Here is a 26236-nt window from a genome sequence, read left to right on the forward strand (position 1 = left end):
GGCAGCTTCACGCTTGATTTTCCTCAGTTCATGGGCAGTTATTTTGCGCCTTGTTTTTTCAACACGCTTCTTGCGACCCTGTTGACTATTTTGAATGAAACACTTGATTGTTCGATGATCACGCCTCAAAAGCTTGGCAATTTTAAGAGTGCTGCATCCCTCTGCAAGACATCTCACTATTTTTGACTTTCCAGAGTCCATCAAATCTCTCTTCTGACCCATTTTACCAAAGGAATGGAAGTTGCCTAATAATTATGCACACCTGATATAGGGTGTTGATGTCATTAGACCACACCCCTTCTCGTTACAGAGATGCACATCACCTGATATGCTTAATTGGTAGAAGGCTTTCAAGCCTGTACAGGTTGGAGTAGAACAACATGCATAAAGAGGATGATGTGGTCAAAATACTCATTTGCCTAATAATTCTGCACACAGTGTTTTTAGTCTGCTTTCTCTTTGCTTGTAGAAGCGTGTTCAGTCAGGTTTGCATTACGGACATGAGCACTCGTTTTGTAGCTAACACCTGCAGCGTTGGAGCCTCACCTTACGCTGAGCACAGCCAGCTGCTGCTGGGCTTGGTCGGCTCCGTGTCTGTGGTGTACGTCATCACTTACGAAGCCAGTGTGATACGGCTTTTTCTGTTCGGCTTGAATCACTGACCGGCTTGAACGTCAGTCAATGAAACGCTGTAATCATAAACTGTATGTATATCGAAATATCGGAAATGTGTTCAAAACTCATATCACTGTTACTGAATTAAAGTATATTGTGATATATATTGATATTGAACTATTGTCCAGCCCTGGGGGGGGGGGGGGGGGGGGGGGGGACTCAGTTATTTGTCATCTTCTCCACTTTGTGCATGTTCACAAGAAGAAAGGCGCACCCACCGGCACTGCTCAGTGTCAGGCGGAAGACACTGCGATGTTTTCAGTGTCAACATGTCACACAGAAATGCTTCTTCGACTGTGGGGGAAAGCTGCGTCTGTTCTAATTCCCAAAGGAAACAAAGGTCAGACAGCAATGTTTGTTTTTGGGAGCCAACCACAGAGTTGCTCCAACATTTGTATTTTTGTGTCTCTGCAGGTTGCCGAGTCGCTGTTGGTTGCCGAGTCTCTGTGGGTTGCCGAGTCACAGCGGGTTGCCGAGTCGCTATGGGTTGCCGAGTCTCTGTGGGTTGCCGAGTCACAGCGGGTTGCCGAGTCGCTATGGGTTGCCGAGTCTCTGTGGGTTGCTGAGTCGCTGTGGGTTGCTAAATTGCTGTGGGTTGCTGAGTCGCTGTGGGTTGCTGAGTCGCTGTGGGTTGCTGAGTCGCTGTGGGTTGCTAAATTGCTGTGGGTTGCTGAGTCACTGTGGGTTGCTGAGTCGCTGTGGGTTGCTAAATTGCTGTGGGTTGCTGAGTCACTGTGGGTTGCTGAGTCGCTGTGGGTTGCTAAATTGCTGTGGGTTGCTGAGTCACTGTGGGTTGCTAAATTGCTGTGGGTTGCTGAGTCGCTGTGGGTTGCTGAGTCGCTGTGGGTTGCTAAATTGCTGTGGGTTGCTGCTGGGTCTCTGTGGGTTGATCAGTTGTTTTTGGGGTCTGATTCGGGCTGGAACATGTACTTATGTTTTGTGTTGACATTATTTCCTGAGTATTTTTTATTACTTCGGTTCTGTCAGAGTTTCTATGATGAAAACAGTGCGTCCTCCCAACAACTACTCCTGGCCGTTAACCAATTAGAGGCAGCCAGCATCAGGGGGAGGCGGGGCTAAGGGTGGAAGAGTCTCATTCTGCTTGTCTCTGGCACAGGCTGATCTGAGGGCCTACGGAGAGGATTGATATAGATAAATACGGGGATTTGTGAAAAATGCTGGATTTATTTCTGCCTGAAATGAGCATAATAGAGTCACTTAAAATATGACCATACACTAACAGGTTAAGAAAAAATCTAAAAACTCCAAAGTAAATGAAGCATGTCTCCACAATAACCAGGTTTATGCTCTTGGTGTCTCTGGGACCGCAGTGAATGAATCTCAGTGTCAGAAATGTTGTGTATATTCTGTTATTACTAACAGAACTTTGTAGAAATAACACACAGATCAACAGTGACCAAACCTTTTCTCATCTCATCGTTCTCTCAAGTCTTGGCTTTCAGGAGAAAAATATTGTTATTGAAACAAACACACAACAGAAACTATTTCCATGTTTCCACTTTTTCCTCATTTCCAGTTATTCCTGCTACTATTTACCTGCTATCCTCACTAAACCAACTCCAGCTCAGCTGCTTTGTGGCGCCACCGTGCATCAGAAACGTCTTCTTGGCTTCATTCCAGCCATAGAGGAGCATTATTTTTCTTCTTTTCACACACACATAGAACTTTCTGCTCACTGGTTGATCTTTGGCTGCTCCTTTTTATGATGGACATGTAATAAATAATGTTATCATGGGACGTGATAGCACCTGAAGATCTAGTGGAGTTTGAAGGAATAATAATAGTGCTGATATGAAGCTAAAACTAAGGAAAACTAAGGGATTGGATCAAATCTTCTCTTTGATTTAATCCTCCATCTTGAGCTGCACGAGGAGACAATGGAGAGAAAAGCCTCTATCAGAACCAGAACCAAGATGGCCACCTATCTGGACCGCTTGGGAGTGGATTGGATCATGCAGGCCTCCAGACTGCAACCAAATGGTCGCATTCTGCGGCTAAAATGTGAGAAACTGCAAATGAATTTTTCCATCTTCTCTACAACGGCGACGGTACATTAGCCGGCCTTTTTCTTGTAGAAGTTATAACTGAATTTATTTAGTCGCTAACAAACGTCTGCTCCTCTCTTCAACCCAGTAGTTCATAGTAACGCGCAAATTAGCTGCTGGTTGACTCAAACTAACTTCAATACGAGAAAAGGAGACGAACACCAATGAAGTAGACGACAGCCTGTGTGTGTGTGGGCGGGGACGAATGAGCACTCTGATTGGCTTATGTGTAGAAAGAGGTGGGTCTCTGGGGAATTTATTATTCCTCAGTGTTGCCAACTTAGAGACTTAGTCTGCTTTTGCTTTGCGTGTTCAGTCAGGTTTGCATTACGGACATGAGCACTCGTTTTGTAACTAACACCTGCTGCGTTGGAGCCTCACGCTGAGCACAGCCAGCTGCCTACAAAGCTTCTCCTGTAGAATGAACTGATCGCACCAAAACAAACTTTTTTAAATGGCTTCGAAAACAAGAACAAAGATCTGGCTTCTCGAGGAGTATGTCAGTAGCTGTACTCCGCTCTGCAGAGCAACGCCACATTTCCCGAGTACAACTTTATTATGGTCTGTAAATGTGCACAAACATAGACTTGATGTTCATATGGATCCATTCACACAATATAATTTACATTAGTAACATGTGGAAAATAATTCTGAAGCATGGCGGCTTTTATTTTGCTGTGACGGTGATCATTTATGTCATCATGACAGCATGAAGAACATACCTGTGAAGCTGAACAGACTAAGTTAGCATAACAAGCCAGCAACTCCAGCAAGCAGGTTACTGGTAAGCCAGTTCACCCAGCTCCCAGTCACTGAATCCATTCAGTTCTTCATCCTCGGTGTCGTTTCTGAACAACTCCACCAACTGCTGCTCGATTACAGTTTCAGTTTTATTACCTGCAGTTTGTAATCTGCAGAACAGGATTTTCTTCATTTTGTTTCTGTTCAGTCACTTAGTTGACTTTAAGTTAATGTTTTAGTTTATTATTTTTAGTGTTACAAGAGCAGCAAATACTGTAGTTTTCACAAGCCTAGCGAGCCCTCTCACAGCTGTAGACGGTGATGTATACTCCTTGGTTCATGTCAGTCGGCATGAATGAACTTTTAAAAAACATGTAATTTTTCTTTTTTTTGGTGCACCTTAGATTAATATTTGCTGAATTAAAAAAGCTTTAGGACCATCCAGAGGATGACCGTAGCAAGCTCGGTGCCGATGGAGTAATTTGTCACAGGGATACACATGTTGAGCTGTTTGCATACTACTGAAGTAAGTGTGACATCTGTGTGGAGCGAATTTAGAGAGATTCAGATGTTTGCTACAATCCAAAGAACATGTCTTGAAAATCTTGTCTCTGAAGGACAAAGAGGTGATTTTAAGTAATTTTTCCTAATTTGGAGGCGGAGCCAGTTTCATCTGCTCATAAACCACACCCACTTTTTCCATTCACTACCATATTGCATAACTTGTCTCAGAATGACTAGGACAATATGTGTATTAAGTGTGATGCATCTCTTCAGCCGTTTTGGCATTATGAACTAGTCAACGTTTTAGTGCCCCCTAGATCTGAACTTTTTCTAGTATTGAGTTCGGCACTTGGTCTATAAATTTCATGTCATTATCTTTTGTCATAGTTAAGTTAGAGATCAATATGGTTTTTGCTAGTTGTCGAAATAACATTTAGAAACACATAACCATAAAAAGAGCAAAAATTTAAAAATCGCCAAACGTGATGATGCAAAATACTTTAGAAATTAAACATACAAACCCTCATAATAACTCCACCTAAGTGGCTGACGAGGGTAACTATTTCTGGATGAGGTGCCTTCCAGGTATGGTCCAAGCCTTGTGAAGGGCTTCATCCATACTCTTACGGCTTAGGCTGCCCAGAGACTTTCAGGAGCGGAGGAATAAGTATAATATTAAACGGAACAAAATCAATAGGTTTCCAGCATGCTGGAGTCCTGGGAACCCCGAACCCTAAAGCTGGATTTATACTTGAGCAGCGTCGGTAGGGTTAGCGCAGCTGATGCCGGTAAAATGTGCTCTCACACTTGAGCAAAGAGTTACCGTATTGTGTAGCAGTGTCTCTTCTGTGGGACACACAAATGCAGCAAGAAGCTCCAGAAATCCGTAATCACAAACCAACCAACACAAGGGACTACTTCCCCGTAACCGTGCTGCAAGCAGGTGTGCACGTCAGGTCTGAAAGAGTCAAGCCTCTGCGGACCTATGTGGAGCATACGGTGGTGACGCCATAACCGCCCTTACGCAGACACCACGTGAGAATAAATCCAGCTTTAGCTAACCCTGCGCTGCTCCGCAGGCTTGGACCGCTAATCAGGGCAGGTAGCAAAGCCCTCCGCCCGCACATTACAAAAATCTTGAAGGAAACTCGGACATTAGTTATAACTGCTTATGTTTTGTTGCTGCATCAATGCAGAACTGATGCTTTGTAGAAATGATTAAATTCAACATCCCTAAACACCATGCAGAAAATTCTTTAATTCTCTCCAATAAACCATCTCTGCATGTAAATCTCCGCCATGCTGGGCTCAGCTTAACACCGACACCTCCACTCCAGACCAGCAATGTCATGATTTTAGCTTATCTTGGTCTAATTCCTTCAGAGAAATAATCAGATAATTCAGCAAGAAGTGTGTAAAATATTTAAGTTTTCCTTATTTTTAATCTTTTGATGCAAACATAAAATAATATAGAAATAAACTAAACTAGATTCCATCTAAAGCTCATCTGTTGTGTAAAAAATAAATAAATCCTACATGTGAACTCTGGGTTTCTCTCAGAGAAAACTGATGGAAAATGTACTTTATTTTGAGCCTTTGCATGGACCAGATGAGTTTCATTATCTTCTGATATATAAAACCTTAAGACATAAAAATTCCTCTGTGTTTCTCAGCGTCTTCTTTAAAAAAGACCAAACAGCAGGAAAAACCACTCAGACAACATGACTGTACCTGTGGGAAGTGGGAGAGGTGAAAGTGGCCGTGACAGTGTGGGCGATGGGGTCCCCACCCCTAAAGGCCTCTTGTTGTTACGGGAACTGTGAGAGGAAAGGAAAACACAAAAATAATGTTTATAATCACCAAAAACAACAAGTTGTTTACCTGTTAGCAGTAGAATAAATATCAAGTGGAATGGGTAATTATGATAAAGAAAACACAATATTTACACATGCATGACAACATATGCATACTCTAATTAAAAATCATTTCATGGCATTGAACAGAAACTATTTCCATATTTCCACTTTTTCCTCATTTCCAGTTATTTCTGCTACTGTGTTTTAGATCAGCCGATTATAGCCCTTTTCAAAATAATCATAATTGGCCGGAGTTTTGCCAAATTTAATGCTGATATATTCTTAATTTCTCATAAAACCGTAAATGTTGTCCAGTGTCGGATTCGTGCAGAATGATGTTTGTCCACTAGATGGAGCTGTGACTCCATTCAGTCCTCACCGCTATCACTAACTACAGCAGCAGCTACAGCTGGGCAGCACTACAGGGGTGGGCAGAGCGGAGTGTGACGACAGCTATGTCTATAACGTGACATTAGGCATGACTCAGCATGTCTCCAGTTTCTCTTTAACTCCGTTTGCCATGTGTGACGATAGCGACGCGCGCTTCATTGCTAAAGAAGTGCTAACCAAGCTTAAGTTAACTTAAGTGTCGAGACGCATTTCAGGAGGATGGATGTGAAGCAGAAAGGAGGAAACGTTAAAATAAAGAACATTACTCTGTCTGCAGCTACGTCATGATGTCCCTCCTAGTTTTACTGGTCAGAAAATGCTAGAACGTGACTCAGGCTGTGGCAGCAGCTCACTGCGGTGTTGTGGAGGAACTTGAGTTCCAGATTATCTGGGACCATTTTATGTTTAAGATGCAGCTCTGTTAAACATGGCATGTGTTAATATCTGAGTCTGGTTTTTATTTTGCTTCAAATGAGTCATGACTTCATGGCCCAGAAAATAATGGAGAAAAGAAAATGTGATGTAACATTAAAAGTGTCAGAAGGCTGCATAAATTATAACCAGTAACTTCACTCATGATATTGCTTTTTACAGCACAGAAACACGTATGGTCTAAATCAGTTTAGTCCTATGAGGGCCAGCACGTTTTCCATGTATCCCTGCTCCAACACAGTGATTGGCTGTTAAATCCATTTAATTTGATTCAGATGCGTTGAAGCAGGAATATATTGAAAACCTGCTGGATTGCTTATAGGACTGAATTGAATATCAATAAATTCATGAGGAAAATCTGATGTTGGTCTCTTTTAGATACAGCACAATTAGATATATCTTTTTGATTTTAAGGTGTAATTTGCGTCTACATAGGGAATTCAGTTAATTCTAGAATAAATTGCCTGTGTTTAAAAGCAGCAAATAAGACTTAATAAAAAGTAAACACGAGTACTTCCAAGTTCTCCATGCAGGGACGGAGAGCAGAGGCTACTTGTGCTACCGTTCTGATATTAACTTCAGGCCGTCTCACTTTGGTAAGAAAGTCATTCACTCTGTTTTTTATGTCCATCTTAACCAGGTGCTGTTTACTAATTAAAATTAGGGTTGTCAAGTTATTAAAATTTTTTATTCAGATTAATTACAGCTTATAAATTAATTGTGAATTATCACCATTTGTGACTCCGCCTGAAATCTGCCCGTTTTTACTGCATCGTATCACCAGAACGAGCCGATGCTACAAATATTTCCTGTTAACTGACCTTCCCTTGGGTAAATGTCAGATGTCCCAGGGTCAGTAAACGCAGCGTGTAATGTGCTTCTACATGTTGTTCTACATCATCTCTACCATGTTCTAGATCATAATGCAGAATTCATCTATCACCATCTCACCAACCGTCTCCATGGTGATCATTTCTGTCCTAAAACCAGCAGATGTGACGACTGAATTTAAACAGCCGACACTGATGAAGAAACTCTGATAAAACTGATGATCTGGATAAAAACAGCTTTTTCCTTTTATCATTGAAGTGTGAGTGTTTGTGCAGCAGTGATCAAAGTCCTACAGCAGCTTCACCCAAAGTAAAGAAGAAGAACCATAGCAACAACCGGCGAAAAACGTAGAAGAACCATAGAAACAACCGGCGAAAAACGTAGAAGAACCATAGAAACAACCGGCGAAAAACGTAGAAGAAACATAGCAACAACCGCCGAAAAACGTAGAAGAAACATAGCAACAACCGGCGAAAAACGTAGAAGAAACATAGGAACAACCGGCGAAAAACGTAAAAGAAACATAGCAACAACCGGCGAAAAACGTAGAAGAAACATAGCAACAACCGGCGAAAAACGTAGAAGAACCATAGAAACAACCGGCGAAAAACGTAAAAGAAACATAGCAACAACCGGCAAAAAACGTAGAAGAAACATAGCAACAACCGGCGAAAAACGTAGAAGAAACATAGCAACAACCGGCGAAAAATGTAGAAGAAACATAGCAACAACCGGCGAAAAACGTAGAAGAAACATAGCAACAACCGGCGAAAAATGTAGAAGAAACATAGCAACAACCGGCGAAAAACGTAGAAGAAACATAGCAACAACCGGCGAAAAACGTAGAAGAACCATAGAAACAACCGGCGAAAAACGTAAAAGAAACATAGCAACAACCGGCGAAAAACGTAGAAGAAACATAGCAACAACCGGCGAAAAACGTAGAAGAACCATAGAAACAACCGGCGAAAAACGTAAAAGAAACATAGCAACAACCGGCGAAAAACGTAGAAGAAACATAGCAACAACCGGCGAAAAACGTAAAAGAAACATAGCAACAACCGCCGAAAAACGTAGAAGAAACATAGCAACAACCGGCGAAAAACGTAGAAGAAACATAGCAACAACCGGCGAAAAACGTAAAAGAAACATAGCAACAACCGGCGAAAAATGTAGAAGAAACATAGCAACAACCGGCGAAAAACGTAGAAGAAACACAATACCCAGCATAGAAGAGGACATACAGGACGAGGCAATGATGGAGGTCTTCCGTTAACAGAAAAAGCCAGAACTGAAAAAAAAACAGACTGGAGACGGCGTGAACACGGACTTCATTTACGTCCTTGTTCCTCAGCCAGCTCGCTCTCTGATTGGCTACATTCCGTACCATATCACCAATATACGCAGTCACAATGTACGAGTCGACAAATGATGAAAGGACAGGGAAATCACATGATAATCGGGCGTTTGCCGTCCGAGGTCGGGAAGAGGCAAAATCGGGACAAAAACAGCCTGAAAATCGTCATGTGCTTTAGATACAGTCCTGCCAACAACACCACTTGGGGTGAATACAGGTGCTCGTCATAAAATTAGAATATCATGAAAAAGTTTATTTATTTCAGCAATTCCATTAAAAAATGAAACTTGTATAATGTAGACATGCATCCTTACAGACGGACATATTTCAAATGTTTATTTCTTTTAATTTTGATGATTATAACTGACAACTAGGGATGTTACGCTACAGCCGATCTGCTCGATCACAGGTCGAGCATGTGACACGGAAGTGTTGTGAGCACTGTCTCTGAGCATTGATTCAGTATGCCAACAGTCACGTGATAGACCAAACGAGGCCTCGTTACGTCATCAGGGCGTATCGGGCACCAACGGGATCTTCAAAGGGGCGGGGCTTGTCAACCTCTCAACGAGAGATTCAAACGCTGAGGAGATCGCTGGTTGTTGAGGAGATTCTGTAGCGATTGTACGACATTACATTTTGACAACAACATTAGGGAACACATCACATCAGCATGAGCTTATATTGGATCACACTTAGCTTTTAGAGCAGGGGTGCCCAAGTTCGGTCCTCAAGATCTACCATCCTGCAACTTTTAGATGCAACCCTTCTCCAACACGCTTCAATCAGATGTCATTTGAATGTCATTCAGCTCTGCAGAGGCCTGGTAACGAGCCAGTCATTTGATTCAGGCTTGTTGGAGAAGGGTTGCATCTAAAAGTTGCAGGATGGTAGATCTCGAGTACTGGACTTGGGCACCCCTGTTTTAGAGCTTTTGGGAAACAAACGTCTGCGCAAGACGCTGTTGCCATGGTTACTGCTGAAGGAGCTCGGAGTATGAGAGAAGGACGGATCGGGCGGTGCCTTCAAGATCACATGTAAGCTTTATTTCCTTCTCCTTATATAAATGTTTTAATAGCCTTGCAAAAAGCAGTTTTTAAAATGAATCAAACTTCAACCAGAAGCATCAGAGGAAACGTCTCGGTCTGCAGCTGCAGAGGAAAACTACAACCTGCAGGACCTCAGACAGCCGAGCTGGTTTCTGATCATCATCAGCAGAGAATTTTAATCATTTTGAAGTTGGTTAATTACAATTTTGTTCTTTTGTTTCTTTCAGGCTGTAGAGGTAGTGTGCTAGAAGAGGAGCAAACAACTTTACTACAACTGTCTAAAATCACAAACACCATCACTATCCACGTTGCACAAGCACCCTTCCCTCATATGTTCCCACTGTGAGTAGCTATTGTCATTACAGACTGGTTTACTTAAGTTACACCACAATTCTGTTACCTTAACTAATCTTAACTAATAACCCCTCTTTACCGTTTATTAACAACAGAAAATAAAAATTCACTCATGGTAGAAAACGTATCCTTTAACGAACAGTTATGAACAGATGGGACAGGAATGACCAACGTGCAGTGAGGAAGTCACGTCAACGCTTTCTTTCTCATGCATCACACGCCCACTGCCAGCAGATAGCGCTCTTTGACCGGGTCAAATTTTTCAGAACACTAAGCCATTTTCAAGCATTTGGGTTAAAGTTGACTCGATGATTCACGAGGCTTCGGTTTCACCATCCCTACTGACACCTAATGAAAACCCCAAACTGAGTATCTCAGAAAATTTGAATATTGTGGGAAGGTTGAATATTGAGGACGCCTGGTGCCTTCAGCTAATTAACTCAAAACACCTGCAAAGGCCTTTAAAAGGCCTCTCAGTCTAGTTCCGTTGGCTACACAATCATGGGGGGACGACTGCTGATCTGACAGCTGTCCAGAAGACGACTGTTGACACCTTTCACAAGGAGGGAAGACACAAAGGTCGTTGTGACGGTGTGAACCATGAACCGCTAGTTTCCTCCTTCTCAGTTGAACCATAAGCACAAGCAACGAAAGCTGATCAGCTGATCACCGTCGCTGCACAGAGACGACCAGAGATCCTCTAGAGCAGACATGTTGGTGAAAATTAAGCTGGACTGTCACAAGTTTATAAAAAAAATGCAGCAAAAGTGCAGGTGTGGACCCCTCTCACCGGAAAAAGAGTTTGTTAAAACACCTCATTCTCCACGGAGGCGACATCCACGGGTTGCTCCATTAATGCCGTTTACTCCATAGATCCACCCGGCCCATCTTTCCATCGTGCATCTGCACGTCCTGCCGTTGTCACACTGCATTAAAGGTTTTAACGCAGTTAATTACATAAATTTGTTACACCGTTATTTTTGACAGCCCTAATAACAGGTTTGGACAGAACGTAGCATCTATGGGTTTTCTCATGAGTTATGCTGATGACGTCTCCCCCTTCACATAGTTCTACCACTTTGGAAAGGGGACAGGTCCGTGTTTGAAGACTTGCGGCTTACACTTACAGGTTTGGATGATTTATTTTATTAAAAATTACGATGAATTTGCTGGATTGTTTCCCACCGTGAGCTTCTGAGGAAGGACCGTACCGTTTTCACCATGCGGGAATCTGACACAGGAACGGAATCAGGTGTAACATGCTGCACAAACACTCACACTTCAACGATGACGGGAAGAAGCTGTTTTTACCCACATCACCAGTTTCTTCATCAGTGTTTGTTGTTTAACTTCAGTCGCCACATCTGCTATTTTTAGGACAGAAACTATCACCATGGAGACGGTTGGTGAGGTGGAAACAGATTAGTTCTCTCTTCATCCATCATCCAGAATCATCCAGATGCTTCTTGTAGCTTTGAAACTGTCTCAGCAGGTGACTGGACAGCAGGTCAGCATGCAGGTGTGTATTTGATGTGGCAGCTCAGAAAGTGTGTTTGAACGTCACCTGCTACACACACTTCACATACACCTCAATGATGGACTCCACGACCACCGCAACACTGCACACTCCATTCCCTCCGCGGCGCCATAGGAGCACCACAACCTGCTACCTGGTCTGTGGGAACCACTGAAACACCTGGAAAACTTCCGTAGATCACCTGAAGGGTGGCTATCCATCACAGTTCACCCTGCAGAGCTACACCCTACCGCTCCTGGTGGTAGACGAGATGGACCTGGAGGAGATCTAGTGGAGGTTTAAGGATTAAAATCTCATGGTATTGTGTCTATTCCTACATGACTGCTGCTCGGTTTTTACTGAAGATGTCATTCCGATTACAGTTTGTCGTTAGTTCTGTGTGTTTTTTCTGTGTTCTGTTCAGCAGGAACCCAGCCGCTCCACCAGGAAGAACCCCCCCCCCGAGGGAGGCCGAGGACAGCCCCAGCCAGAGCCCCCCATGGCCACGGGCCACAGGCCCTGGCGGGCCAAGATCAGCGGCCACTGACCCCACTAGGCACCGGCCATCCAGGGCGGCCAGAGCGAAGGGCCCAGAGCCGAGGCTGATGTGAGGGCCTACAGAGAGGGTCCACATGAAATAAAGGAGTTTGTGAAAAATGTTGGGTTGATTCCTGCCCTCCTGGACTCACATATTAAAATAAATTAGCCTGAAATGAGCATAAGAAGGCATCTGATCAGACATGGATCCGATTTAGACCACATGGGAATGTAGTCTGGATCTGATTCACGCTGCTTAGACTGTAATAAAAACATCAGATATGAGGCACGAGAGGAAAACAGTCAGACTTACTAATCAATCTATCTAGAATATTAATGACACATGTAAATTGTTGTTCATGAAATTTATTTATACAAAATGTTTATTTAAAATTTTAATACATGAATTAAACAAATAAATACAGTATAATGAATTTAACAATTTATTCTTCATTTCATTTTTATGGCCGTATTAATTATATTTATTAATTATATGTTCAATTTTGTAATATTACATCATTAATGACACATTTAAGTAGTTATTAATACATACATTTAAATGTGTCCATTTCTCTATTTTAATAAATTACTGACACACTTAATTAATATTTCAATGCCGTAAATAAGTATTTAATTATGTCACTTTTCTGCCTCCATACATCTACAGCCCGCTACCTGCATCAGGGTATCGATCAGCGGCTCTTCATGTGGCTTTATGCGACAACAATGCAGCTATACACGGAGACACGCGCGCAGACACAGACAAGCCAAGGATGGCCACGTGCCTGCGTCGGAAACAAAAACTAGGGCGGATGTAAGCGACATACAGTAAAACACTGCACTCCTTAAACACAACACTGTTATTACAGCTGCTGGAGATGATGCGTTTACGTGCAGTGAATTTTAAGTGTTAACGTTCAACAATGACCCCAAGTCAGACCGTGAATGGTGCATCTAATGACAACTAGCCTACAGCAGGACAGACGTTCAGTTGGTTTATTGAAGACTAGATCGTATTTTTAAATATGTTATTATCATTTTTAATGATTGGAAACAGGTTTCAACTCGTTACCTTTTCGATCTTTTCATCATAGCCCCAGTCACAAAATTCGTTTTGTAGCTCGGCAACACGGTCCAGTAGTAGTTTTGGTCAGACATGATGGTGGTGACCGATAAACCGCAACGGAACAGAAGAATCGGTATCCTCGTGTTAAAGCGGGAGCGTCATGTTTAACAGTCTCTCCTTGTGGACTTCGTCTTACAGGCTGTTGTTAGGCCAGTACGCCTAAGAGTCTAACGGCGGAAACTCTGTTCAGCTTCGGGATAAACTGACCCCAGACACCCGGCAGGGCAGCTCGGTGGTTCTGAGAGATCGTAGCAGCCATGTCCCATCTGCACATTTCCCTCCTATCAGTAATTTTCCCGAAACGGCCCGTCCTCCGCGACGAAAAGCACCATTATCGAACCGTACCTTCGTCCAATTAAGGAGCGATACAAACTTTCCAGCTACTGCGCTTTTCGCTGCACCGCGCAGGCGCGTCAGGACTCGCCACGAGGAGGAGGGACTAATGATGCTTTCAGGCGCTGTTGGAAATACTGCTTTACAAATCACACAAAGCAACCAGCGCTGAATTATCTAAAGAATTATATTATTTTTTAGGGCTGTTTTCACCACATAAAAACTGTATAAAACTAAAGCAATTCATATTCTTGTTTTGGTTTTTCTTTTTTTTTGTTTGTTTTTTTGTTTTTTTCAGAGCGTCACAAATGTTAATAATAAACGCATCTTCAAGTTTTTCATACCAAGGACCGGACAGAACTGGTCCCTTCTTCTTTTTCTTCTTCTTTTTTTCTTCTTTCCTTTTGGCTTTTAACTTTAGGGTGCACCACAGCAATTTCTAACCAGGTTACCTGGTAACAGGTCAGTAACATGACTGGTATAAAAGGAGCATTTCAGAGAGGCAGAGTCTCTCAGATGGAAAGCTGGACAGAATCACCAATCTGAGACTAACTGGATCTAAAACTGGAACAATTTCAGAAAAATGTTCCTCAGACTTTGAAGATCCACCATCTACAGTGTAGAATATCATCAGAAGATTCAGAGAATCAGGAGGAATCTCTGTATGCATGGGACAAGGCTGGATAATGGTGATCTTCTGCATTAAAAGCAGACATGATTCTCTACTGGAAACCACTGCATGGACTCAGGAAGACTTCCAGAAACCACTGTCTGTGAACACAGTTCACCCTGAAACCCACAAATGCAGGTTAAAGCTCCATCATGTAGAGAAGAAGCCAGATGTGAACAAGATCCAAACTGTACTTATATAGCACTTTTCTAGTCATGTTTATGACTCAAATGACACATTCACACACTCATAGCACTTCTAAGGTTACATCCTAAGTGCTCTCTCCTTTCTCACACATTCAGATCCTGATAGACACATCAGGGCAGCAACGTTCAGTGTCTTGCCCAAGGACACCTCAGCATGTATTCAAGGGAAGCCTGGCTGGTAGACAGCTGCTCCACCTCCTGAGCCACGGCCACCCCCTGTTCTGTGGTCATATGTTAAAGAAAATTTTACACGTATGTTATATTTAAATAACGATCATTCTGTGTTTGTAGGCTGGATCATGAGATGGTTGAAGTGAGCAACTGTAGCCCCACAACTCTGAAATCTTGAACTTTTGCAGGGACATCAGGCACATCAGGCTCAAGAGCCACAAACAGACAATGACATTTACCTAACAAACATACAGCCCCTGATGCAACATTTAGAAGCACTAAACATTTTTTTGTCTACAATATATCTACAGGTGAACAACTCCTGATAATCAGTACAGCTCTTTAAGTCCACATAGCATTTGGGATCAAACTGCAAACATCTTCAGTGATTCTAATATCCTCACAGTCGAAGATACCATGCAATCCTGCCTCAGTCTGCTCATAAAAGACTTGAGAAAGTCCCAGAACAGGTAGAGTCTGCACAAAGTCATGCCATTCAGGCTTGGGCTCCTGACTGAGCAGCAAATTCACAGTAAACCTCCTTCATGTCAATCACATGTGTCATAGATTAGCTGCAATGACAAGTCAGCTATGCACAATCATAAACACAGCTGAGCAGTAACCTGAAGGAAACTGCTCTCATTACTTTCTCAGTTCAAATAGCAAGAAATGGTTAAAAACAACAAAAGAAAAAGGGACTCAGATATTACAATAACTATGGATTTATAGCAGTAAAGGTAAATATTCTGAGGCGTACCACAGGCAGTGTGTCTGTCTGTAAGGTAAAACCTGTCTTTCAGGCAGATTTAAGGTTCCTGCTTCTCAGAAGAGGATCAAGTCAAACACATCTGGTTTCAGCTGACAAGTGATAGATCTGGCTGGTCTTGTTTAAGGAGGATGAGTGGGGGTTAGAGGCAGTGCACAGAGCGAGCAAAGCAATAATACTTACACATTTCCCCTGCGAGGAAGACTCAGTTCTTTCTAAAATAGAAGAGATGAGAAAGGTTGAATTTAGATTTTTTTAAACATCTCCATGTTGGTGTGAAAAGCAGGTATCGGCCATTTGCTTCTGGGTGAATCATCTCTTCACATATGTCACTCATAAGGGCCCACTTCTTCTGAATATTTCTGTTTGGCTGTGAAAACATCATTATGAACATGTTTTTATAATGAGGAACATGTCGTTCATTTACTCTTGCAATGCTTTAAATGTGCAAGATAATAAAAAGCCAAGATTACAGCAGTTTTCCACATGTCTGCTTCTCCGTCACTCCCACTTGTTTTCCTTTCAGTGCAGAGTAAATATCATTTGCTACTGCATGGCCTAGTTACTTGCAGAACAAGTGGGCCTTGTAGCCATATAAAGGCCAGAGTCCTTAAAACCCCACAGCCACTGCATTTGAGCTCAGAAAACTGTGAAACTACCCCTAGTTTGGATTTAAATGTGGCACACAAGGCATAAATGAGGCTAATATCTGCTTATTTCATCCTCTCCACACCTGTAAGACAAACCCTATTCTTGCCAGGAAACATGCTTGCACTCAGACCATGACCATGGTGGCATGATGGGAGGCTGGAATCTAAATTCTAAGAGTGCATGAAGGAACAAGACACCAGTTGTTTACACCCAGTTTGAATCAGTGAGCATTTCATCTCCAACCCAGAGTCCCTTCCTCATGTCAGAGTACTGATGGTGCTGCTTCATTTACATGAATATAAAGGTTAATCACTCATTTTTAACCATCCTTGCATGGCTCAGAGGAAGATGAAAGGGGTTTGATTTTTTCTGCCAGTCTTCCAAGATCCTTGGGCTTTGTACTCCAATCACCAAGGCAACCAGACTGTCCAAAGCACCAAGGAAGAGCTCAAAAACAAATCAACAGCCCTGCAGGAGATCAGGTCAGATTTACGGACCTTACAAAGACTCGCGCATGATGAAGATGATTGGTCCGTGTAATATTTCTGAACCATCATTGGCATAATTTTCTTAACCAACTAATTAATTAACTATCTATGCTTGTTTTTAATGGAGGATCGAGAACAGATCGCCTGTTACACGCAGAGCAAACGCTGCTGATCATCATCCTCATCATGTCATCCGCTCTGCCTGGAAACAGCCACATGCGCGCGCCGCTGCCTCGCTTACCTGCAGACCGCGGCGTCTCAGGATATTCGGCTCATCCATCCTTGCAGATAACAAAAATGCGGAACCCGGATCAGTCAGTCAGCCCATGCTGCGCTCCGTCCTCTCTGGGAACATGCACGCATCTCACGCTCTGCGGCTCCACCAGCAGGCTACAGCTTCCTCCTCCTCCTCCTCCTCCTCCCCGGAGAGAGCTGCACGACACCGGCTCGAAAAGGTGGTCACTTCAGATGGATGATCAGCTGACCTGGAGGGGACGGAGGGAGGGAGGGTGGTTAACCTAATCAGACTGATGCAGTGAAAAGCCAGTGAGCAAACCTCCCTATTGATTGTTGTAATGATTAGCTGTCACGTGCAAATTGATGTTTTGATTGTGTTTAGTATAATGGACATTTCTGGCTCAACCAGATAGACAAATACTCTAAAGATCTTATGGATGTTATGGCTAAAAGAATCCTCAGGGATGTCTGACCCCATTCTGAAGACCTCCTAATCTCCCCAGTAAAGCTCCTCCTCTAGAAAAAACACACTCGTCCACTTATTTCTTCATGCAGGAGAGCTTACTGCTCAACTCGTCAAAAAACAGCGGGTTGGTGGAATTTCAGAGACAGGATGAGGAACAGTCAAGCTTTGAAGGGGAGATGAATAGTGGTGATAGATCTGTGCCTGGCACTCAGCAGAACCATGATGTTTTTCTATATGCAACAATGGCTGCTCTCTTGTCCTGTGATCACATGTCCATGTGTGGAAGCCAGAGGGATGTGAGCCTTTCCTTGTTCTCATAGGAAGTTCAGTGTTTATCTGAAACAGCTGAGAGTGAAAAGTGACAGTTTCACCCATCGCTCGGCGAGGATGCGGTTTTAGGGATGCAGTGTGGACGTGGAGCCAAACACGTCCATGCCGTCTTTTTCTGATGGCAGTGATTCGGGTTTTTATGCACATTCCACGTTTTATTTTTTCACTCACAATCATCCGCTTCCTGTTACAGACGGGGTGGATCTGGGCCTTGTTTTGTCTGTAAGATCAGTATGTAGAATCTCCAGAATGACAAAGTTGAATCAAAATGTAAATCAACATCCAGGACTCTTTCTATCTCTTTTTGGACACCTTTCCAGAAATCTATAACTTTTGGACAATCCCATAATCCTCCACCAACCCACAGTTCTAGTATAAATTTGTTGTAATACTTTATTTTGAGGTAATAATTGGAGTGTTAAAATAAAACTTCTTCACCTTTCAGGGGCTGTACGTTAGTCTATGTCCAGATCTGAGTGTTTCCTCCCAGTCCTCATCAGTTATGCTTTCCTTTGCTTCCAATTTCCATTTTTTACCTCCCTGCTATTAACCGTGGATCCATGCTGCAGTGCTTTGTAGAGTTTTGATATCAGCCCTGTTTTTGATTAATCGCCTCTAATCGATACAAGATTTCTTCAGCTGTGGTTCATTCCTTGTAAGTCTTTTCTCTCTGGTCGGGGTTCTGGAGGTAATAACTCAGTTGTAGATATTCGTAGAAGTCATTGCTTGGTAGATTAAATTCCTGTTTTAGTTTTTTAAATTATTTAAAGATTGATCCTTTAAAATTTGGGCAACACATAAAAGTATGTTGTTTGTCCATTTCTCAAAACTTCTATGCACTGCTTTAGTTGTAAAGGACAGTGGTTCTGAGGACATCTTCAGACAGGCTCTTTGTTCCATTTCCACCCATGTTGCATCTTTATCTTTGGTTATCCATAATATAAGAGCTCTAAGCTGGACAACTCAGTAATAGCTCCTTGGATCAGGTAGGTTTAAACCAGCCTTCTTCTTGGCTGATAAAAGTAGTTTATATCTGATCCCTCCTCTTTTGTTTTGCCTTTGGAAGCCAGACACGGTTTTATCCAACATTTTAAAAATAGAGCTGTATGTATTAATTTAGAGACTAAAACAGAAACAGCAGTCTTGACATTATGTTCATTCTAATTGTTTCTACTCTTCTGATGAGATTCAGAGGTCTCCGTCTATCCAGATCCTTCTTCATAGCACTTGATTGCGTTTCACTGCCATCTTGTATGTGCCTGTAACAACTTAAGACTTGATTTGCTCTCATTAGTCAATTATCCTAAGATTTTTCCATCTTCTTCAAGGATTTCCTTCAGTGCTAGTATTGATTTTATTGGGCAGGGAGATTTTATTCTCCACTCCTCCCTCGTCCATTATTCCCAGTATTTGCTTGTTTAGTCTGATTGACTCTGCTGATGGTTGAATACTTATCACGAATAACAAGGGGCTCAAGCAGTCACCCGCCTAACTCCGCTTTTGAGGTAGAAGAAATATGAGCTCTAATTTGAGATTTAGGATCTTTTACCCACATTATGAAAGTCTGGGAAAATCCTTATACTGGCAGAGTCTGATATAAATCGCTCCAATTAACCTAATCAAAGGTCTTCTGGGCATTGTAACTTAGCAACATAGAGGACTGAGACTTAAGATTATTAATATTGTGTTTAATATCCTTCCTGTGCTGTTGGCTTCCTGCCTTCCTGGAATCAAACCTGTTTGAGTTCATTTGGAAATATGTTTCTGCTTTCTTTTCTCTATAATGCTTGTAACGATTTGCAGAGTAGACTCACAGGTCTGTATCTCTCACACAAGGTTGGATCTTTTCATTTTTTATGTAAAACAGAAATAATTGCTTCAGACCTGATTTGGTGCATTCCCTGCAATTATAGCATAGTTAAATACTTTATGTAACATACACGATAATAAAACATCTGTAAAATTCCCCCAGAAACCCGTCTGTCCCAGAGGATTTCTTACCTTTTAAGTGTTTTAGTAGTATCTGGTATTTCCTTTCGCAGTCTGTTTTATTTTTGTTTCATCCCTCTGAACAGCTTCTTACAGGGAAATTGTTTCAGCCAGGTGATCAGGAACACAAACCGTAGGTAAATTCCCCTGCAAATTAACTCCTGTGTGACGCATTGTTTTCCCAAAATAGGAAAGAGAAGTTTTGGCTGAATATCAGTGTGTACATATTTTCAGATGATGTTCTGAGCTACACAGAAAAAAGCGCCTGGAGAGGCATTAACTCTGCAGGCCTCCGTGTCCTTCACTCATGTTCTCCATGTAATCCTGCATGGGTCATTGTAAAATGCTCCACGCTCATTAGTGGAGGCAGCCAGGCATGAAAGTCAGATCTTCCTCTTTTATCGGTGTCATTTCTGTTTCTTCCATTCTGTATTACAGAGTTTAACTTGACACACTGTTTTTTAAACTAAAGGGAACAAAGAGGTCTAATTTTAATCCATTTACTTAAGCTGTCCTCTTTACTTAAAAAATCATAAAACACACACATTGTCCACAAGTGGTCATGCAAGCAACATAACATCCATCCATCCATCCATCCATCCATCTATCCATCCATCCATCCATCCATCCATCCATCCATCCATCTCAATCCAGTTTAGGGCTCCAGGAAGGTGGTTTCCATACCAACCAAAACCGGTAGAAGCAAGGTACACACCTTGGACTGAACGCCAGCCCATCAAAGGAACAGCACAGACTGACTAGCATAACAAAATGAGGCTGATCATAATGAATTGCCCACGTTCTCCTGACCTAGATCAGCAGCATTTAGCAGATTAAATTCCGTTCTGTAGTTTTGCTGTCACAAGGGGGCGCCATAGAGCTATGTGCCAAAATACTCAGGATGACTGCAGTGATGAGTCTGATGACATTAAAGATTGGGGATCAGCATCTCAAGTGTCAGTGAGGGTCAGTGATCAGATCTCAGCATCTGAACACTGACCGGCAAGGATGAATGAAGGGTAAAAAAAAACCTGACTTTGAAGATCCTCCATCTACAGTGTAGAGCAGGGCTACTCAATTCGGTCCTACAAGGGCCGCAATCCAGCAGGTTTTCCATGTATCCCTGCACCTACACACCTGAGTCAAATTAGGTGGCTCTAACAGCCAATCAGGTTCTACACAATAACTCATAATTTGTCTCAGGTGTGTTGGTGCAGGGATACATGGAAAACCTGCTGGACTGAGGCCCTCGTAGGACCGAATTGAGTAGCCCTGGTGTAGACCATCAGCATCATCATCATCAGGACTGTAGAGCAGCATGAATCCTGCTTCAGACCAGAATGGGACAACATTCCTCTCCTAAAACTCCAGCAACTGGTCTCCTCACTTCCCAGACGTTTCCAGACATGTTAGAAGAAGAGATGCTATACCGTGCTGAACATCACCCTGGAACTACTTTTTACACCGTGCTGAACACCACCCTGGAACTACTTTTTACACCGTACTGAACACCACCCTGGAACTGCTTTTTACACCATGCTGAACATCACCCTGGAACTACTTTTTACACCATGCTGAACATCACCCTGGAACTACTTTTTACACCATGCCGAACACCACCCTGGAACTACTTTTTACACCGTGCTGAACACCACCCTGGAACTACTTTTTACACCATGCTGAACATCACCCTGGAACTACTTTTTACACCGTGCTGAACACCACCCTGGAACTACTTTTTACACCATGCTGAACATCACCCTGGAACTACTTTTTACACCATGCTGAACATCACCCTGGAACTACTTTTTACACCATGCTGAACATCACCCTGGAACTACTTTTTACACCGTGCCGAACATCACCCTGGAACTACTTTTTACACCATGCTGAACATCACCCTGGAACTACTTTTTACACCGTGTTGAACATCACCCTGGAACTACTTTTTACACCATGAAGAACATCACCATGGAACTACTTTTTACACCGTACTGAACATCACCCTGGAACTACTTTTTACACCATGCTGAATATCACCCTGGAACTACTTTTTACACCATGCTGAACATCACCCTGGAACTACTTTTTACACCATGCTGAACATCACCCTGGAACTACTTTTTACACCATGAAGAACATCACCATGGAACTACTTTTTACACCGTACTGAACATCACCCTGGAACTACTTTTTACACCATGCTGAATATCACCCTGGAACTACTTTTTACACCGTGCCGAACATCACCCTGGAACTACTTTTTTCACCCTGGAACTACTTTTTCCACCATGCCGAACATCACCCTGGAACCACTTTTTACACCGTGCTGAACATCACCCTGGAACTACTTTTTACACCGTGCTGAACATCACCCTGGAACTACTTTTTACACCATGCTGAACATCACCCTGGAACTACTTTTTACACCATGCTGAACATCACCTTGGAACTACTTTTTACACCGTGCTGAACATCACCCTAGAACTACTTTTTACACCGTGCTGAACATCACCCTGGAACCACTTTTTACACCGTGCTGAACATCACCCTAGAACTACTTTTTACACCGTGCTGAACATCACCCTGGAACTACTTTTTCCACCATGCTGAACATCACCCTAGAACTACTTTTTACACCATGCTGAACATCACCCTGGCACTACTTTTTACACCGTGCTGAACATCACCCTGGCACTACTTTTTACACCATGCTGAACATCACCGTGGAACTACTTTTTACACCGTGCTGAACATCACCCTGGAACTACTTTTTACACCGTGCTGAACATCACCCTGGAACTACTTTTTACACTGTGCTGAACATCACCCTGGAACTACTTTTTCCACCGTGCTGAACATCACCCTGGAACTACTTTTTACACCGTGCTAAACATCACCCTGGAACTACTTTTTCCACCATGCCGAACATCACCCTGGAACCACTTTTTACACCGTGCTGAACATCACCCTGGCACTACTTTATACACCGTGCTGAACATCACCCTGGAACTACTTTTTACACCATGCTGAACATCACCCTGGAACTACTTTTTACACCATGCTGAACATCACCTTGGAACTACTTTTTACACCGTGCTGAACATCACCCTGGAACTACTTTTTACACCATGCTGAACATCACCCTGGAACTACTTTTTCCAGATGTGTTGCTGCATCATCAGATTCACTATCAGCTCACATTTTCCATCTGATGTGTTGTTTATCGTCTACTGGGAGTATAATGTGGATTGATGAGATTTTGGAAAACATTCTGTTTTTATCTATTTGTGGAAGTGGGGTTGTACAGTTTACAGGTTTGTAAAAGTAGAGAAAATAATGATAAATCTATGCAGTGTTTGATTAATTAACAAACATCAAGGAAAATAATTTATTATAGGATTTTTTTCATTCTCTAAACAAACATGTCACAATGTGTGTGTGATGAAATCCACTTCTAGTACCCGGAAATGTCTCTTCCTCTCATGATGACAAAACAGTTCAAGTCTGAGAGGATTTTCCTCCCAGCAGTCTCATGCAACAAGATGGAAAAAAACACAGACTAGGAAGAAAGTGAGTCTTCCATGACACCTTAAGCAGCAATATCCAGTCTGCATGAGTCATGTCACACCTTTCACACACTAGGCCTGCAAGGTGAGCTTAACTGACAGATCACATGACTGTTTCATCATCTCAGTGACTCAGCGTTCATGTATTTACATGCTCACTTTGGTTTGAAGCAGCTCCATCTCTGACACTTAAACAGTTCCTTTTCACCAGACAGTTTATTTCTGGCTCGTGACTAAAAGAAAAAACACCCAGACATCAGCGTCTTGCAACGCCATAGATTTTTCAGATAGCCTATTTTAAAGAGGACGCCTCTGCCATGCTGCACATAAAGAAAAATTCATTTTATGCAGCAGAATTGTTTTTTTTTCCTCTCTCTCTTATTTTGCAGTAATTTCACAAACCTTCATGTTAATCTTAAAGCCACTGGAGGATTCAACAACTAAGGTGGAGGTTACTACTGAAATACTATATTTCCTAAAAGATTGCAAATAACTTTGGTGTTTACAGCAGATAAAATTGTGCAAAGACTTTGGGGAAAACTTCAAAGCTCCTGTTATTCAGTACTGATGCTGTTTTTAAAGAATAAAGCAGTATTTCTCAATGCTGGGAGTTCTAGGATCTACTTTCCTGGTCTTAGTGAAGACTGGAGTTCTAGGATCTACTTTCCTTGTCTTAGTGAGGACTGGAGTTCTAGGATCTACTTTCCTGGTCTTAGTGAGGACTGGAGTTCTAGGATCTACTTTCCTGGTCTTAGTAAAGACTGGAGTTCTAGGATCTACTTTCCTGGTCTTAGTGAAGACTGGAGTTCTAGGATCTACTTTCCTTGTCTTAGTGAGGACTGGAGGTCTAGGATCTACTTTCCTGGTCTTAGTGAAGACTGGAGTTCTAGGATCTACTTTCCTGGTCTTAGTGAAGACTGGAGTTCTAGGATCTACTTTCCTGGTCTTAGTGAAGACTGGAGTTCTAGGATCTACTTTCCTTGTCTTAGTGAGGACTGGAGTTCTAGGATCTACTTTCCTGGTCTTAGTGAGGACTGGAGTTCTAGGATCTACTTTCCTGGTCTTAGTAAAGACTGGAGTTCTAGGATCTACTTTCCTGGTCTTAGTGAAGACTGGAGTTCTAGGATCTACTTTCCTGGTCTTAGTGAGGACTGGAGTTCTAGGATCTCCTTTCCTGGTCTTAGTGAGGACTGGAGTTCTAGGATCTACTTTCCTTGTCTTAGAGAGGACTGGAGCAGCAGCGTTCTGGACTAACTGCAGGTGTCTGATGGACTTTTTAGGGAGACCTGTGAGGACAGCATTACAGTAGTCCAGTCTACTAAAGATAAATGTTTTTCTAAATCCTACTGAGTCATCAGTCCTTTAATCCTCCAGATGTTCTTTAAGTTATAACAGGCCGACTTCACAGCTGTCTTAATATAACTGCTAAAATCCAGGTCTGAGTCCAGGACTATTCCCAGGTCTGAGTCCAGGACTACTCCCAGGTCTGAGTTCAGGACTACTCCCAGGTCTGAGTCCAGAACTACTCCCAGGTCTGAGTCCAGGACTACTACCAGGTCTGAGTCCAGGACTACTCCCAGGTCTGAGTTCAGGGCTACTCCCAGGTCTGAGTCCAGGACTACTCCCAGGTCTGAGTCCAGGACTACTCCCAGGTCTGAGTCCACGACTACTCCCAGGTTTCTGGCTTGGTTGGTAGTTTTGAACTTTGCTGTTTAAAGCTGAGAACTGACTTTTAATCTTTCTTCTTTGCTCCAAAAACTTTTATTTCAGTTTAGTCTTCATTTAACTGAAGGAAGTTCTGGAACATCCGATCTTTAATCTGATCCATGCAGGTGATCAGAGTCTGGATCAGACTGTAGTCTCCTGGTGAGATGGTTATGTAGATGTGTGTGTCATCAGCATAACTGTGGTAACATGCTGACTTACTGCCTGGATCAGGAACCGTTCCAACCACCATGTGCTGTGCTGTTGGACCTCTCTGATGCTTTGGGCCCGACTCTACAGAGAAACCAGGCCGTCCCAGCAAGAACCAGGAGAAACCAGGCCATGCCAGCAGGAACCAGGCCAACACCAGGAGAAACCAGGCCATGCCAGCAAGAACCAGGAGGAACCAGGCCGTGCCAGCAGGAACCAGGCCATGCCAGGAGGAACCAGGCCATGCCAGCAAGAACCAGGAGGAACCAGGCCGTGCCAGCAGGAAACAGGCCATGCCAGGAGGAACCAGGCCATGCCAGCAAGAACCAGGAGGAACCAGGCCGTGCCAGCAGGAAACAGGCCATGCCCGGAGGAACCAGGAGGAACCAGGAGGAACCAGGCCATGCCAGCAAGAACCAGGCCGTGCCAGCAGGAACCAGGAAAAACCAGCCCGTGCCAGCAGGAACCAGGCCAACACCAGGAGAAACCAGGCCATGCCAGCAAGAACCAGGAGGAACCAGGCCGTGCCAGCAGGAACCAGGCCATGCCAGGAGGAACCAGGCCATGCCAGCAGGAAACAGGCCATGCCAGGAGGAACCAGGAGGAACCAGGCTATGCCAGCAAGAACCAGGCCACGCCAGCAGGAACCAGGAGGAACCAGGCCATCCCAGCAAGAACCAGGAGGAACCAGGCCGTGCCAGCAAGAACCAGGAGGAACCAGGCTATGCCCGGAGGAACCAGGCCATGCCAACAGAAACAAGGCCTTGCCAGGAGGAACCAGGAGGAACCAGGCCGTGCCAGCAGGAACCAGGCCATGCCAGGAGGAACCAGGAGAAAACAGACCATGCCAGCAAGAACCAGGCTATGCCAGCAGGAACCAGGAGGAACCAGGCTGTGCCAAGAGAAACCAGGCCATGCCAGCAGGAACCAAGCCATCCCAGCAAGAACCAGAAGGAAACAGGCCATGCCAGGAGGAACCAGGCCATGCTAGCGAGAACCAGGCCATGCCAGC

General features: G+C 43.3%; 1 protein-coding gene across 6 annotated transcripts in view; it reads right to left on the reverse strand.

The window, feature by feature from the left end:
• mast3a (microtubule associated serine/threonine kinase 3a) overlaps nucleotides 1-17174 on the reverse strand; it is a 67903-nt gene extending 50729 nt beyond the window's left edge. For 2 of the 6 annotated variants that reach the window (XM_041991669.1, XM_041991671.1), the window contains exons 1-2: nucleotides 13381-13975; nucleotides 5718-5803 (exon numbers count right to left, since the gene is read on the reverse strand). In XM_041991669.1, the coding sequence (XP_041847603.1) occupies nucleotides 5718-5803; nucleotides 13381-13466 (172 nt within the window). In that variant the 5' untranslated portion in view covers nucleotides 13467-13975. Of the gene's footprint in view, nucleotides 1-5717; nucleotides 5804-13380; nucleotides 13976-15763; nucleotides 15796-16960 lie in introns of those variants that run through there. The other 4 variants (XM_041991672.1, XM_041991668.1, XM_041991673.1 and 1 more) reach the window with 3 other exon arrangements.
• Between the last annotated feature and the right edge of the window lie 9062 nt (nucleotides 17175-26236).

The sequence above is a fragment of the Melanotaenia boesemani genome, chromosome 8 (genome assembly GCF_017639745.1).
Source record: "Melanotaenia boesemani isolate fMelBoe1 chromosome 8, fMelBoe1.pri, whole genome shotgun sequence".
Classification (NCBI taxonomy): Eukaryota; Metazoa; Chordata; class Actinopteri; order Atheriniformes; family Melanotaeniidae; genus Melanotaenia; species Melanotaenia boesemani.